Source organism: Arvicanthis niloticus, chromosome 3 (genome assembly GCF_011762505.2).
Source record: "Arvicanthis niloticus isolate mArvNil1 chromosome 3, mArvNil1.pat.X, whole genome shotgun sequence".
NCBI lineage: Eukaryota > Metazoa > Chordata > Mammalia > Rodentia > Muridae > Arvicanthis > Arvicanthis niloticus.
The window spans coordinates 80,920,500-80,936,770 of record NC_047660.1 but is presented as its reverse complement, the minus strand read 5'-3'; the positions used below and the strand labels follow the sequence as shown (position 1 = coordinate 80,936,770).

Sequence of the window (16,271 nt, the reverse complement as noted above, 5' to 3'; positions counted from 1 at the left end):
ACTCAGGACCCAGCAAGCCCTTTCCCCTTGGAAGCCATCCAGGGGACGCTGGACACTAAAACCGGAAGAAGCCTATGGCACCCCACCCCATCTCCTGACTTGCCCATTCCCAAGAGGCAGTGTCTCTGCAGGTGGGCTGGGCCTGCCCAGGGAGCTGAAGCCTCTGTTTCAGGAATCACACACACTCCCTTCCGGTTCTTCCTTCCATCTGTCAAGCACCACTCAACCAGCTGGCCCTGTGGTTGGGATCCTGCCTGACTTCTTCCAGCTATCCCATGGGGAAGGACGGGGGCAAATGCTGGGCGCACACTGGTTCCTGGGAGGTGACAGTACCCCCCAGCTTTCTTCTTGCCACATACTGGACACGCCAGCTGAGAATTGGGAGGATGAAGGGGGCAAGGAAGGTCAACCCCTACAGTGGTCCTCAGCCTTGGCTTCCTTCTGTTCCACCCCCTGACAGACTGGACCTGAGGGTGATCCCTGCCGTGGATCTTCAATCACACACCCCTCCTTCCCACCTGCCATGCTACAGCTAGAACTTCGCAAAGCCTCTATGTTCTGTGAAGTAAATGTTTAGGATGGAGAACAGAGGGAGCAATAGCCTGAGGCTGGGGGTGGGGATTTCTTTTGTAGCTACCACATTGGTTTTTCTATAATCACGTGGGGTTTGTACATTTTTGGGGGGGGCAAGACACAGATTTTTACACTAATACATGGATCTAGCAGAAGTTTTTAAACTAGAAATTCTGGCTTTACTCTGTTGTCAGAAAGGGGTCTACTCCTCTTACACTGGCTGTTTCTGTCATAGATACACACACGATCTAAGTGGAGAGAGGACTGGAGGTAGGAGGTATGCCTTTTCCCAAAAGTGAAAACCTAGCTAAGCAATGAAGCTGTTGGTAGAAAGATTTTGCTCCTAAAACACTGGGATTTAAAAAAATAATTCTCTAGTTACTGCACCTTCCACATTGCCACCAGAACATTCTAAGGCAGAGAGTTTATCATTTTATCTCTATACCTTGCACATGTGGTACACGTGTGTCCGTGTGGATGTGCATGAACCTGTAAGAAGGCCAAGGGTTGCCCTCAGGCATCTTCCTCTCTATCACTGTTTTATTTTTTGAGGCAGGGTCTCTCACTGAATGCAGAGCTCATAGATGGCTAGAACTGTGGGGCAGCAAGACCTGAAATCCTCCTGTTTCTGTTTCCCAGTGCTGGTGTTAAGGTGAGTGCATAACACCCAGCTTTTCCCCTGGTTGCTGGGGATCCAAACTCAAGTCCTCATGCTTACCTGTTTCTCTGCCCCCAGATTCTATGCTTTAAAAGTCCAACACAGTGGGAGGACAATAAATGACCTTGGTGGCAAAAACTGACAAACATTGACCTAGCCAACAGGGCAAGGCCAGTATCAACTGTGTTATGTCATATTGCAAGTATGGGCCCTCCTTGATAAGCTGCTCTAAAGATGGCCATTTATCAACTCTGTGGCCTTCCTCCCTGTAGCCCTTGAGTTCTTCTCCAGGCTAAGCCTGGACAAAAGAGAATAGCTAAACCCCAACAGAAAGAGCCCTACAATATACCCATGTAGTGACCTCCAAAGCAGTCAAGGTCATAAAGGACAGTCTCAGTGATAGGAACTTAGGCAACATGACAGTTAAATTAGCATGGCCCACTAGATGATAACAGAAAAGAGACATGAGGATAACACCAAGGGAATCTGAATAAAGTGTACACGTCGTCTCTAATGTGTAGTATTATTGCAAGGAGTGACATGTGCATCATTCATTTATCATCTTAACAATCAAGAAAACAGCATATCTGTGGGCATGGGGCCACGTGTAAGCTCTGTGTAATGGATCCTCTTACAAATTGGTCTCTTACAAATACAGTTTATGCTACACTACACTACTAGACCTCTGTACTGCTGTAAGGGCTTCCTAAAAGCCAGAGACCAAAGCGGGCTCTAGAAATGGTTTGTGGATGGGATTTGTTAAATATTCCATTGGGGATATTTTAGAAGCCTTCCAAATCAGAACAAGAAGGACCCTAGGTTTAGGCTTAGTACCTCCTGTTGAATATTGTCAGTTTCCCTTTCTGACAGAGACTTGGGGCTCAATGTACCCCCTCCTAAGCAGGGGCTCTTGCTAGCACTGTGTTCAAGCCTGGGAAACCCTGGGCAATACACATTAGCTCTGTGGCTTTTTACTAGTCTCTAAAATGGAACCATAAAAGCACCTGCCTTATGGAATTGTGGTAAGGATAAGTCAATTCCCATAGGCATAGCATTTAGCACAATGTGGCACTAAGTAATAAGTATTCTATCAGTACTGCCTCTGGTCATGTCTGTAGGCCCTCTTCTGTCAGTAAGGTGATATGTGGATCAGGACAATACTTACCTCACAGAGCTATGACCAGGGTGGGTCAGAATAGATACTCAGTTTCACAACCTAGATCCTAGGAAATCCTCAGTATGCTTCAATTATTTACTCTCTATATTTACCATCATCAGTAGGACTGTGGATCTGGATCCAGGATCTAGTCCTCTGTAAGAACAGTTCATAGATGGTAGAGGCAGTCATGGGAAACTTGAAGACCCAATCACAAGTGTTTCTAAATCTAGAGGCTTCCAGGAGTTGGAGATTCAGAGTGTCTTTCTCACCCAGGGGCTGGGTTCATTGGTTAAGATGTAGGGGTTCCCACTGGCCAGCTAGACCATAAGTGGTCCTGAATAAGTGCTGGTTGCTTCAGCAAGTCTATGATATAAGAAATTCTTTTCTGACAGAAGTTCTCTTTCTACAAAGACAATAAAATACAAAGAACGAACAGGCTCACAAAGAACCTGACTGTCAAACCGGTCAACCCAAAGTGTGGAAGCCAAAGGTATTTCCCATGTTGTTAAGGATCAACTGGAGGAAGACCTTGGTCTTCTTCTCTCCTTCCCAAACAGCCTCCCAGAGCCACAATTTTCTGTCTTGGATGGCTATAAGTTTATCACATCTGCCTAGATCAGTCATTTATGACCCAGCCTCAGTTTCTCTGTCTGGTAAAACACAGCTTTTTCTAGCAACCACTCCATGATTTCACTCTTGGTAAGAAGTGGAATTTTCATTGCTGATAATGTAATTACAAGCTTTGTGTAATTACATTACATAAATGTAATTCAAAGCTTTAGAAGAAGCAGGACCTGCTTCTGCAGGCTTAAAATGGAGATATAGCAAGAAGCCATCCTTGTGAAGGGGCATGGTCTGTCTATGGTCCTATTCAAGCTGCAAAGGGCACTGTGTCTGCACATGAGTGACTTGTGTACATTCAGTGGTGGCAGTGCTGGTCATTATTTTCTCTTCCTACTTTTTCCATCTCTCTTTCCTAGAAGGCAATCACGTTTTCCTATTAGGAACTTCCTTCCTACAGGCAATTCAGCTGTCTGTCCACTGCATAGCCTCACCCTCTCAGCTCCCACACAAAATGAAGGATTCAAGATCTAAGCAGAGCTGAAGTGTCTTTTCCTCTTGGGGACACCTGTAGATACTGAAAAGGTAAAGGTCTTCTCTTGAGACCCCAAATACTCAGAGATATTCCTGCCACTGAGGGGAGAATTCAGCAGACACTAAAGCCACCAGCACAGTAAAGGATGGAAAGGAGGAGAAGAGGGGAAAGGGAGGAGGCGGGGGAAGGGGAGGAAGAAGAAGGAGAAAGACAGGGAAAATGGAGGGTATAGATAAAAATATAGGAACGGGAGAGTTCCGGAATGCAGAGGAGCTGGCTCTTGATCTAACTTCCTGAACTGAACCTGTATGTCCAGCTGTCCATCTTGGCCTTTCCAGTTAAGGGAGACAATGACTTTCCTTCCTCCTCTCCTTTTCTTCTTTTGGCCTGTATGTTCAAATGGTAACCAGTTCCCCACCCCTGGCCCCGGAAGAGTTAGAAACAGTTATATGGCATATTTGTGAAAGATAGGGTGAACTCACTTCGGAAAGAAACAAGGTTTATTTGATGAATATAAATAAGACAATCGGCACAAAGTACTCCTCATACACACAATAACAAAGTTATGAGCTGTACATACCTTGCACATGGTTATTTCTACTAGACACGAGGTTACAATGACTGGCTGATACATGCCCGTTGGTAGTTTCAAGGGTTCCTTAATTTTATTTATTTATTTTTATTTTTTTATTTTTTTTCATATCGATGTCCATAATCACATGGATCAATATCACAACCCACATGCCACTCACTTGAAGAAATATTACAAGAAGCACTATCAAACAAGGGTCTCGGGGAAATTAGATACACGGACCCTTGGCAGCATTCAAACAGCGCTCTACACAAAGACAGTGCAGCGAGAGCTTATGTCAATACGCTTGAGGGCTCATCAGAAACACTGTTTAAAAAACAAAACCCACTTCCAAATGAAAGTTGACACGCTGTGAACGTGCATACTTAATACACAAAAATCATTAAATACAAAATTGAGACTGTATATAGAAATCAAATAGGGTATAAATACAAGCCTGCTTTTGCACAAGGTAAGACTTAGACCAACTTCTCCTAAATGTTAGCCCAAACTTTTTTTTTGTTTGTTTAATTTCAACTACACTATGATTAGAAGGGAACCTGCTAAAGTTTTCACAAAGGAAATATCTTCTGAACAACACAGTGTTTGTTGTAAACCCAGACACTATTTTCAATGCATGGAAAGGGATATTTTTGTTGTGACCCCCCAAATATCGGAGAATATTACACAAAATGGGGAAAGACGCTGTCCTAGATAGAATTTGATTTTGCAGGGACGGAATGATATGCTTACATGAAAGTAAGATCGATAATACTTTCAACCAACAAAAGTGGGGAGAAGAAATGATCCCCAAACAGTAGCTATGTCAAAATTGGCACGAATGCAGAGATAGCTAACTACACGGAGTTGATCACTTTGTTGCTACGTCATGGACCCTGCTTCCCATACTGGTTCCCCTACTTCCAATTTCAAGTATTGAGTTGCAGAGTTCAGGCCCGAACCTGGTGGTAGAAGGATGTGAGGACTTCTCTGACCACATCCATACCTTACCTAGGGACTGGTCTGTGGCTTGGGTTTTCACTGCAATCCTCTGCCAAAATGTACTAAATAAACTTGCAAAGAAGTCTGCTCCCTTCTGTAACAAAGACCAATATTCTTTTTATAGTTAAAGGACAAACTTTTTAAACATGAATGTATTTGGATCATTTATGTAACACATAAGCTTTACACAGGTCACTATTTACTGACAAGAATGAAGTCCAAAGCAAGAAACCAACTTGAATGTATTACCCCTGGTGCACCAGGAATAAAGGGTGCAGCCCAGGGACAGTTTCCTTTCCCCAGCAAATAAGGGGTTTGTCTTTTAAATATCTCTATGGCTCATGAGAGAGGTCCAGAGTTAATTGCACCAACATTTTGGAAAGTAATAATGATTAGAGTCAATGCAAGATTTCAGCAACTTCTGCTTAGAACCCTTTCCACTGCAGCAAAAAAAGACAATGGTACTTATTAAGGCCACTCATGCTTAAATTCATTGTTTGTCCTTTAGGAATGCAGGTGGGAGGGTTTCTCCCATTGACAGGAAAATGGGTCAGTACAAGAGCTGCACATTTACCAGGCTCAGTTGTGTTTTTTACGAAGTTGTAAGGACTAATACTTTTTAATCTTCAGAGGAAGCAGCAGGAGTTGAATTCTCCTTAGTACCTTGTCACTGTATGCAAAAGACCTTGGAGTGAGGTCTCTTTCCCTGGCATGTGCTTTAAGATAAGGACTCTGTATCCACACAAGTGGTATAATGCTATTTACAGACATACAGCTTTTGTGATTATTCCTCATTCATCAATGTTTTCATGTCTGATGCTGAAAATGCTTTGGAATCCATGTTGGAGACATTTTCTTAAAACAAAAACAAAAAAAGAATGAGAAATGACCCTTCATTTACAAAAGACCCAGGCTCACACTGCTTGCACAGCTCTTGAAACATGAGTGAACCTCAGCTTCGTCACGGAGACCTGCATGTATGAGAAGGAGAAGAGCCTGAGGCCAGGTCATGTCCCAGCCGAGGGGTTCAAGGAGCATGTGGAGTGGATATGCAGGTGCCTCAGGCTTTTGTCATTCTCTGGTACATGAGCAGGACAAATAAAATTATGAATGACCAATTTAGATGTGCCATGCACTGTCAGAGACACACACCATGTTCTCATAAGGCGATTTCTTGGCAAGTTATTAGTGGTTTAAAAAAATTGATTTCATTTCCAACCTGGCCCAGAGGTAACTACTGATAATACCATTCAATGTGGCTCCTTAACCCACAGATTAAAGAAACGGAGGAGGGTGAAGGCTCTCAATTTTTGGTCTTTTGTCTTCTTTGTCAAACACTCCATGCACCATGGTATACAAACACCACCAGCAGCACTTGTTCACTGCAAGCTTAGATTGTCTGATAATCTAATGTGTTAGGACCACTTAGACTGACCAGCAGGACAATGGGAGACAGAGCTAGCTGTCCAACCGAAGCTGAATCCGCACTCTTAATCCCATGCAGTGCCCATGTATCCAAGAGGCAAAGCAATGGGAATAAAAAGCTCATTACGCAGCTTTCCACAGAGATGCTCACTCGTAAAGGTCCAAATCCTTGGTAGGAAATGAAGGGGTTGTCATTTTTCTCCTTCTTCATACTCTGTCTTTCTCTTCCACCCAAAGCCAGACAATCGAGGAGAACAGAATCAAGCAGAAAAGTGAAGGCGAAAATTCCCCTTCCTTTCGGACCTGCTGCTGTGGTCGCTGGTGGACAATGAAGAGAGCCAGGCTGCAATAGATTATCAGGATATTGCTGCAGTGCTGAGCTATCCTTTTAGCCAACCCTTCTGACAGCTGCAACGAGAAAGCACATGATTTAACAGGGAAAGACACTGATGGTGATATCTGCTATCCCAGGGCAGAGGCTCCCCTACCCTCTCCCTACCCTCACCACGATCACTCTCATTGGTTGGAGTCACATTTTCCACAATGATTATGGTTTTGCTTTTCTTTTAACTCAACTCAGAGAGATTAGAATCGGAAAGGCAGTCAATGTGCCAAAAGCTTTAACAGTCACTTATAAACATGTGACAGCAACAATTTCAAAGAACTGTAAAGCATGTCGTGACTGTAGGAGCTGGCAGTTCCATTCATATGTATACAAGCAAAGGAACCCAAAAATCTGAGCTCAAACAGACTCTCCACGTGCACAAGCACTCCAAATGTCATTATTCATAACAGCCCAAAGTGTCTGTCAACAAACGAGTGGATAAGCAAAATGTGGTGGCACATATCATACGGCTACTGAAACTGCAGCTGTGACCATCTTCTCTGTGCATGCTCAACTGTGATTACCGTTCAGACACCCTTGGAATGCTGGGTGTTTCCAATGTACAAACACAGTGTGGTTATCTGAAGACTGTGGCAGGGAAGGGAGAGTGCAAGTATGCACCAGGCGTATACACACACACACACACACACACACACACACACACACACACACATTCACGCACCCTCACTTTTTATCTCATTTTTACTTTCTGAAACAGGTTCTTGCATTATGGCCTGGGCTGACTTTGAATTCATGATCCCTGCGAGTGTGTCCCACCATAGCTTGCCCTACACATCACTTTTTATATCTGCCCTTGTATGTCTGATTTGGCAGTTGACATGCAGGTCTGCCCAAGTCCCACTTGCTGATGAGAAAGTCAAAGATCTCTTGGTGTGCTCAGATAAGCATTTATTTCGGGGCATCCTTAAACAGTATTGATGGAAGGAATGGCTTAGATGAACTCAGCTAAATCATACTTCGAGGAGTCTGGTTAACAAACTTGAATCAGGGCACACACACACACACACACACACACACACACACAAATGACTTTTGCAGAGCCAGAAATTTAGGGAGTTTCTAGTGCAGATTATATTACTCACTCTGGCAAATAAAATCTCTGCAAACTTTGTATGAAAATTGTAAGTCTGAGCACGCTTTCTGCTTCATGAGTTCTGCATAGCTCTCATTCTTTCGTGTGCTAAGCATTCCTTAATCATCCCTTTAAAGGGCTGACCAATGTATTAAAAGGCCATATAATGAAAAGAGAAAGGGAAACCTGAGGTAGTATTAAAACGCACAGGTTGTTTTCTTTACAGATGGGGAACTAAGTGAACAATAATTATGGTTGATGTCCAATGTCCTTGATACTTTTCCAAGATAAAGTAGCAGAGAACAATTGTTTATTCAGTTGTGAGATAGGTTTCCAGCTGGGTACCAGGTCACAGAGCAGAACACAGGTCTTGAGACCACAGTGTTCTGCTTGGGGAAAGGTAATAATTGTTTACAGATAATTAAATTAAATTTTAATGATTTAATTACTATTAATTTGTTATTTATCAATTTTGTAATATAAACATAGAACATGTCAATGATTAATTATCATGATTAATTAATTACCATGATTAACAAATCATGATAATTAATAATTAAACCATCTCTGATGGTTTAAATATTGATTTTAAAATGCCAATAAAAAAAGACATAAACAACAAAAAGAACAAGTCTCATCTCTGTTAACACATTTAGTGAGGACTACCTCAGAGCCCGTATGCCAAATACATCTTCAGCTATATCTTTGAGGCCCTGCAATGCTTCTTGGTTTTTTTCATTGGAAAGACAACAAAAATAGCTAGTCTCATGGATATAGTCAGAGAACTATCTTTAACAGTCTACCATGTAAACAGTTTAGTTTGCAAATAAAATGATTTTTTTTTTAAAATGTTGCCACCCTTCAACAAAATAACCCATTCACCAAGAGGCTTAGATGAGTCTGGAGGAAATAAACCAAACCAAACCAGACCAGACCAGACCAGACCAGACCAGACCAGACCAGACCAAACCAAACCAGACCAAACCAAACTTGACAGAACATTGCCAGTAGTTATAAATAGAGATCACCACTCCTTGAGACACAAGTGAGAATGTACTTTCAAAACATTTAAAAATGGGATCCAGCCTTCCAACAATGGTGACCAGGGCCACTCCCCACTGTAAGACTATTCCCAACTTGGCTGATCCTTCTTCACATGGATGCTCCAAGGAGCTGTCCCTAATCTCTCCAATAATCTCTTGCAAGTGCCAGCTCTGTGCTCCGGGGCAGTTGACAGCTCTACTATCATAGTGATTGCCACTCCAATGCATGGCTGTTTCTGTTGTGCCAACCTTGTTCATAGCTCTTTGCAATCCTGCTGTACTTGACCAGATGGAGGGCCTGTGGCCGGGCTGGCAAGGTCTCCTCCAGGTTCCGTCTGCCCTGATGCTCTGTCTTTCAGTCTCTCCATGCTGTAGCCTTTGGCATCACTACATGGCTCTTCTCCTGATTGTCCACATACACTTAGATCATTTCTCCAGTGGATTGATCCCTCTTTACTCTTCATTCTCAGCTTAGATGGTGTGCAAGCCAGGAAGTCTCCTGTATGGTCCCCTTATTGTGAATTGTCTATACTTGCCCTGCCCAGTATGGTAGCGCTGGCCTCATGTGGCCACTGAACGCTCAAAACATGTCTAATTCAAATTGAGACATGCTTGAAGTGTGAAACGCATACCAGATTTTGAAGATTTAATGTGGGAAAAGGAATGTACACTATCTCAGGAACAATTTTAGATGATACTGACTTCATGACAAAATACTTTGAATGTACTGATTCCAATAAAATCCACTGCCCTAAACTCTACTTGCTTCTTATCACTTGACTACTAAGACTTAACATTTGACTACTAAGAAACTCAGCGTTATAGACACGGCTTACTATTTTATCTCCATGGAACACCTACAGCCCAGATGGTAGGTGTGATGAGGGCAAGGGCAGGCTGCTCTTTCTCACCCCACATCCCCTGAATTTTGTGCAGTGCCTGGAACAGGGTGATTTCCTCTTTCATTCCACAGATACTAAAGATTAGAGTAAGTCAAATTCTAAAATGTCTTTCCTATGCAGCCTCCCCTGAAGCAAGCCTTTCTTTCCTAACCCCTGGGTTTTGGAGTGAACTACAGTAACCATGATAACATTAACCCAATTAGAGCTACTAAACAGTTTGTTTTAAACTAATATTCAGGAAGTTTGCCCAAACAGAGGTCACTTCAGGACAGGGGCCCTTCATTAGCATATCTCTTTCTTCTGTCAACCTTACAAAAGAGAAATTCATGTGTGAAAGCTGTGGGGCCTCACTGTGCTAAGAGAAGAGAGCCATGGGCCAGAGGAATGACAGCTTCCTTTAAGAGTGGTTCTCATCCTGCCCAATGCTGCGACCCTTTACCAGTTCCTCACGTTGTGATGACCCCCAGCTGTAAAATTATTCCATTGCTACTTCATAACTGTAATTTTGCTCCTATTATGAATTGTAATGCAAATATCTGACATGCAGGATCTCTGATTATGTGACCCCTGTGAAAGGATCACTCAACCTCTAAAAGGGATCATGACCCACAGGTTGAGAACTGATGCCTTAGGTAATGAGCCTCTCCACAGCATAGCTGACAATCAGCAAGCAAGAACCTCAGGCCTAGGCCCACAAACAAGTAAAGTCAGCTAGCAAGCTGAAGGAGCCTGGAACCCACTACTCCAAGAGCCTCCCACTTCTGAGTCCTCTAAAGGCTTGCTTTGACTTGGGTTGTAGGAAAGCAGAAGAGACTTTCTGGGCTTCTGTCGGGGAGCTCGTTAGCATACCAAAACACATGCTGGTATAAAGACTCTCTCAACATCACAAATACCTGTTACAGAGTCCATGCTGTCATCCTGGCTCCTTGCCACGACCCCTACCCAGAGTTCTCCATCTTGGAGCTTCCCTCCCCCAGCTTCTCACTCTTAGATAACCCTGCTATTTTGGCTACGTGCTGGTTTTTGCTCTGTCTCTTTTTCTCACTGTTTCTCTGTCTCTCTCTCTCTTTCTTCTCCCTCCTTCCTCTCTCCTTACCTGTCCCGCCCCAGCATCCAACCATCCACCATGGCCTAGTCCATTATGCTGGTCATATTTAGCCTACTTCTTTCTCTCTCTGCTCCAGACTCTTCCACACGTCTCAAACCTTCACCTCAACCATACCTTGGGGTGGTCCTGTCCTCACTTTCTCTATGGAGGTGCACAGGCCATGTGCCTGGCACTGGTGACAGTGATAATAAAGAACACAGACAAAGCCCACGTGCTCATTGAACCTGTACTCTCATGGGGAGAAAGACATATGCAGACATACAAACTGACACATGAGTGAGGTTTTCAATCTTTGTATCCTGAGGGAACAAGCATCTATGGTCAGGAAGTATACATTTTATTCATTGATTATGGACAACCAGGAAGCAGATACCTCTGATTTTGGATAGGAGATGGGGGAAGAGAAAAAAAAAGGTAGATTGACATCTTATTTATATACTCCGACCTGATTTTTGCACACAAGCACCCAAGCAGAAGTAAATACAAACATTTAAAAGTGTATGCATAGCAGAATTATTATTAAGCATCGATATTATTGATGTTTATCATAGAAGGTATTTAAATTTTTCCATATTAGAATTTTTTTTGGACATTTTTAACCAAGAATATGGAACTGGTATCATATTAGAATGCAAAGCTAGTTCCTTCTTGGGAAGAAAAATCCCTGCTTGGTGGCACAGCAGCCTTTGACTTGACTCTAGGTAGTGTGCAGGAGAGAAAGCGGGCAGTCAGGGCACAGCAGGGAGATTCTGGCCCAGGGGAGATACCCCCAGGACAGCCAGCTATAAATGTGCCTTCAGACTGTTTTTCTTTAGAATAAAGACACCTGCCTGGTTATGGCTTTCTTCTCCTGCCCTCTCCATAGTGATTTGCAGAAACAGGCTGGGAGAAAGGGGTCTTTGGTAAACACAGAGGGGTTAAAGGGGAAACTGTTTAATAACAGTAGTAAAATGCAGGCTATTTTTGACATCTGGGTTAATGTCCACTCCGTTCCATGTGCGTCCCAAATGTGTGCAGTATGCCCCAGGTACAAAAACAGACACCCATTCACAACAGCCACGGATGCCCTAACGTGTTACACATGGTGCCCACATAAAAGGCCAGCCCCTGATAGACTAATTAACCATGGCGGAGGAGGAGAGGGTTCCTTCAGGGCCTTGGACATCCTACAGAATAGCGCCTCTGAGTGACTGTGCACAGGAAAGCCCAATACAGTCATTTTTGCATATATATATATATATATATATATATATATATATATATATCTGTGTTATGACTTAACGTCTTTTAAAATGGTATGGAATGGGTTTCTCGTTTTCTTCATGAAGGTTTATCTATTATTGTTGTGATCAAAGTGGCAACAAATTATGTTAAATCATTTAATTTTCTTGATAGGAGCAAACCACCTTGAAGCCATAACTCAAAAATATGAGTGGAAAGCAACATTTTACCTTGAGAGCGGCCTCCTACAGCTCCACAGGGCAATAAAATGTAACACTTGAGAACCCAAAGGGCTGTGAGGATGGGGGCAGGGCCAGCCTGCCAGCCCCATTTTGAAGCTGTTAGGATGACAGAGCTGCAGGAGGCAACAGCAGAGGGATTCTGCATTTCATCTCTGCCCTCTTCCCGCTGGGTGTGACTCACCCATATTTTAAATGAAGGCATTCAGACGGCTATGCAACCTATACCTGGAAATGGCCACATACAGGGCTGTGTCTCCTTAGGATTTATTTTTGTAATTATTATTGTGGTCAGGAGTATTAATGGCTCATGTTTGGAGCAGGCTGCCTGTTCCAGTATCTCTGAATTAATGATCTCAAACAAGTCTGAGGGTACCACACATTGACTTGCTTGGGGAGCAGCCCCTCCCTGCAAGGAAACTGAGCTGAGGGGAACTGGGTGTTTGGGTCAAATCCCCTCCTTTGAACCTTTGAATCTTTTTGACTCTTCAGTATTTTCTTTTTTCTTCTTAGGCCAGAATTTCTAAAACCTTGGTCTTTGTCTCTTATCATTCCAGCTTGTGTACTCGGTCTCTAACATTGGTAGCATTTAACTAATACCTTTCTGGGCAAACAATCTCTAAATACATCTTTATTGATGAATATATGCATATATATTACTTCAGAAAGCTTTATTTTAATACTTTAGTGGAACCAACACTTCTCTATATACATGTTGATAAATGGCCTGGCCATTGCAACATGAGGCCTTATTCTTCCCCCAGCCCCCAAATCAGGTGGGCAACACTATGCCACACAGTAGGCTTGCCTTGAGCCTGAGATCCTGAGATCCAGCAGTGGCCTTCTCTCAGGAGGCAGCACCTGATATAACCATGCTGGGTGCAATACTCATTGGCTACCAGCAAGTTCTGATGCCACCACGGTTTACATTTGGGGTCAGAGTATTGTGAACTGAGTTACCTCCTTCACAAAAGCAGACTGGATGAGAAGGAAAACACCAAAGTCCCCCTTCAGAACCAGCAGGAGGTGCTCCATCTAATCGTTAACACACTGGTTGAATAGTAATGAGCTCTGTTGTCATTTTTTTTTCCTTAAAAAAAAAAAAAAACAAAAAACAGGGTCTTAGTCTGCCCACATTTGAAAGACTATAGTCCAGTTCTCCTCAGTCTCAAAACTATGGACATCTGTGGCTGACCAGTTCTTTGCTATGGGGTACTAACATCAACAGAGGACTTGCAGAGAGCTTGCAGTCTCTCTGGCCTCTCACAGTTAGACACCAATAGCACATCCACGCTCCCAGTCATGACAATGGAAAGACTGCAGATATTACTAAATATCTCAAGGAAAAGCACAGTGAGCCCCAGGTGAGAATCCTTGATATTGGCTGACTGGATTTTAAGCCACAGTATTTAGAAATACTTTGGAAGGGACCTATGTGCATACATGCATTTACCAACCCACCACAGAAGATATGAAAGATTTTGCAGAAATAAAGATTTATTTCTATGCTGTTTCATTTACTTAACATACAGCTGCCTAGGCTTAAAAGTCCCTGGAAGTAGGTAAAATCCCGAGTACCAAACATAATGAAAACATACAGTGATCTGACACGAACTAGACAGGCTGCTGTGCAGAGATAGCAAGGCACCTAAGACACTTGCTGAGCTAAGTGAAAAGGTAAAATCTAGTTTAAATTTATAGCATTCCTCCCGTGTCCCTCTAGGAGTTTGGCATTTTGCCAGGGTTCCTTGTTAAAAATTTGTTAAACGTGTTTGGCATTAACGCAAACACAAAGTGGTCATTTGTTACAAATTCTATTGGAATGCATTCATTTAAGGCAATGAAGTAGTTACTAGAAAAGAAAAAAAAAGTTCATTAAGTACATTTCAAAAATACAATGATGTATGCAGTGTGTAACTGTGGCGCCCCTGTGGCTATATAAATCGCCGACAGAATAACCACACATTGTGTTCAGTTTGAAACTGGAATCTTTTAAACATAACAGATAGAACAAAACCTCATTTTGTTTGTTGTCAAAACTGATGGGAGCCTTTCTTTTCTGAACTAGTTTAAATAACCCAGAGTTTGGCGTGGATTTTCTAACAGCTCCAACCGGGAAAACACACAGGTCAAAACAATGCTTTGGGGGTCTTTGAGGGGTGCTGCCAACGACATTGGAGATGGGGGGCTGATTCAGCAAACAGAACTCCTGTGCTCTGGAGAGAAGGGAACTGTCCCTGGGAATCCTGGAGAAGTCTGTTTGGGTGGGGCCATACTTCCACACCCTCCTAGTTGCAGGAAGCTATTAAGTTACCCATAGAGGGGAAACCATAAGCTTTCATCACTGAGTATGGAATCCTATGTGCAAATATCCTAAGCCTGTGTACAGAACTACCATCTTCCTGCCCCACCCGGCCTATTCACAACCAAGGCATTACTGCTGAGCAACCATTCTTGGCTGGCCTTTTCTCCTGAGCTTCAGGAGAAAATGGCTATGGGTCCTGCTATGACCCATGGCCCTGTGACATAGCTTGCTGGGGATGTTAACACAAAACATGTCTTTTCAGGACCCACTGAAGCTTACCTGAGGGTCTTAAAATTGAGTTAAAAAGTTAGACTTGATGATCTTCAGGAAATCTGACTCAACTACTCTTGTTCTGAATAACAGAATCAGAACTGGAGAGTGCCCCAGCACCAGGATCCCAGACCTTATAAGACACTGACACAAGGCTACACACATGGAGCTCCCAGGCCTCTCTGGTTTGGCTTTTTTTGGTTCTCTGAGCTTAATGTAACCTGGGCCGCCCGCCCTCAAAGAGGAGAGAGCCAGGATCTCCTGGTCCCAAGCTCTGAAAGCATTCTCCCAGTTCAAGTGTGAATTGAGAGGAAATCTAGAATTCTGTGTGGGGCCTGGATAAGTTTGTTTTTCCATTTACAAGTGCCAAGTAGGACCAAGAGACGAGACTGAGCAGAGGGTATATATCTCCAAAAGAGGCAAGAACATGAGATTCAAAATGGACCAAACGAAATACAAGAATAGTGCAAAGCTCACCTTCATTTTGTGTGCTTCAAAGTTCATGCCATTTGGGAAGCTCCTTTTAAAGAACACACACACACACACACACACAGAAATAGTAGAAGGTTTCAAACTGGACAAAAATATACAGCCATACGGAGACGACATTAGAGCCTCTCTTAGAGTCTCAGAAAGGTCTGTATACTTAGCAGGCTCTGAAATGGAAGACTCACTATAAATTCTCTATAAAGACTCCATGATAAATCCCCATTCCCTCCAGTACAGGCCTGTTCTTAGAGTTTTTTCAAAGTCAGATGAGAAATAAGACATGTTTTAACCCCCTTACAAGGATTCTGTGTTAGGATGAGTTTGTCATAGGTACATAAGGGAGACCATTCCCTAAACTAGACAGAAAGATGGTTGTCATGTTCAGCAAGGAAGTAGGAGGGCTGGATAAGCATTTTGGAGAATTTAAAGTATAAAGGAACAGTTTGATAGCTTAGGTTTACCGATCAGAAGTGGTTCAAATGACAAGTGTTTCCAGCAGGATCCCTATGGAGCCACTCACGGCAATTAGTTTCTGGGATTTGAAAGCTCCCTTCCCACCTTGCTGAGGTGGAATGCCATTTACTCTTGGGCTAGTGACTAATTAGGGGTCTTGTTTGAAGATCAAGGTTCTGCTATCCCTGCTTCTTAATAACATGGTTTGCCTGTCGGCCACCTGGGTCCAGGCAAGAACTCCTTATCCCCCTCCCCAAACTACCAAGCACTGCCCTAGGC

The 16,271-nt window shown here is 43.1% G+C and overlaps 1 protein-coding gene across 1 annotated transcript in view; it reads right to left on the bottom strand.

The window, feature by feature from the left end:
- Positions 1-3,968: 3,968 nt before the first annotated feature.
- Positions 3,969-16,271, bottom strand: part of Erc2 (ELKS/RAB6-interacting/CAST family member 2) — an 827,882-nt gene continuing 815,579 nt past the window's right edge. Inside the window, 2 exon segments of the mRNA XM_076931310.1 lie at positions 3,969-6,799; positions 6,802-6,892. Of these exon segments, the coding sequence (XP_076787425.1) occupies positions 6,450-6,799; positions 6,802-6,892 (441 nt within the window). The 3' untranslated portion in view covers positions 3,969-6,449.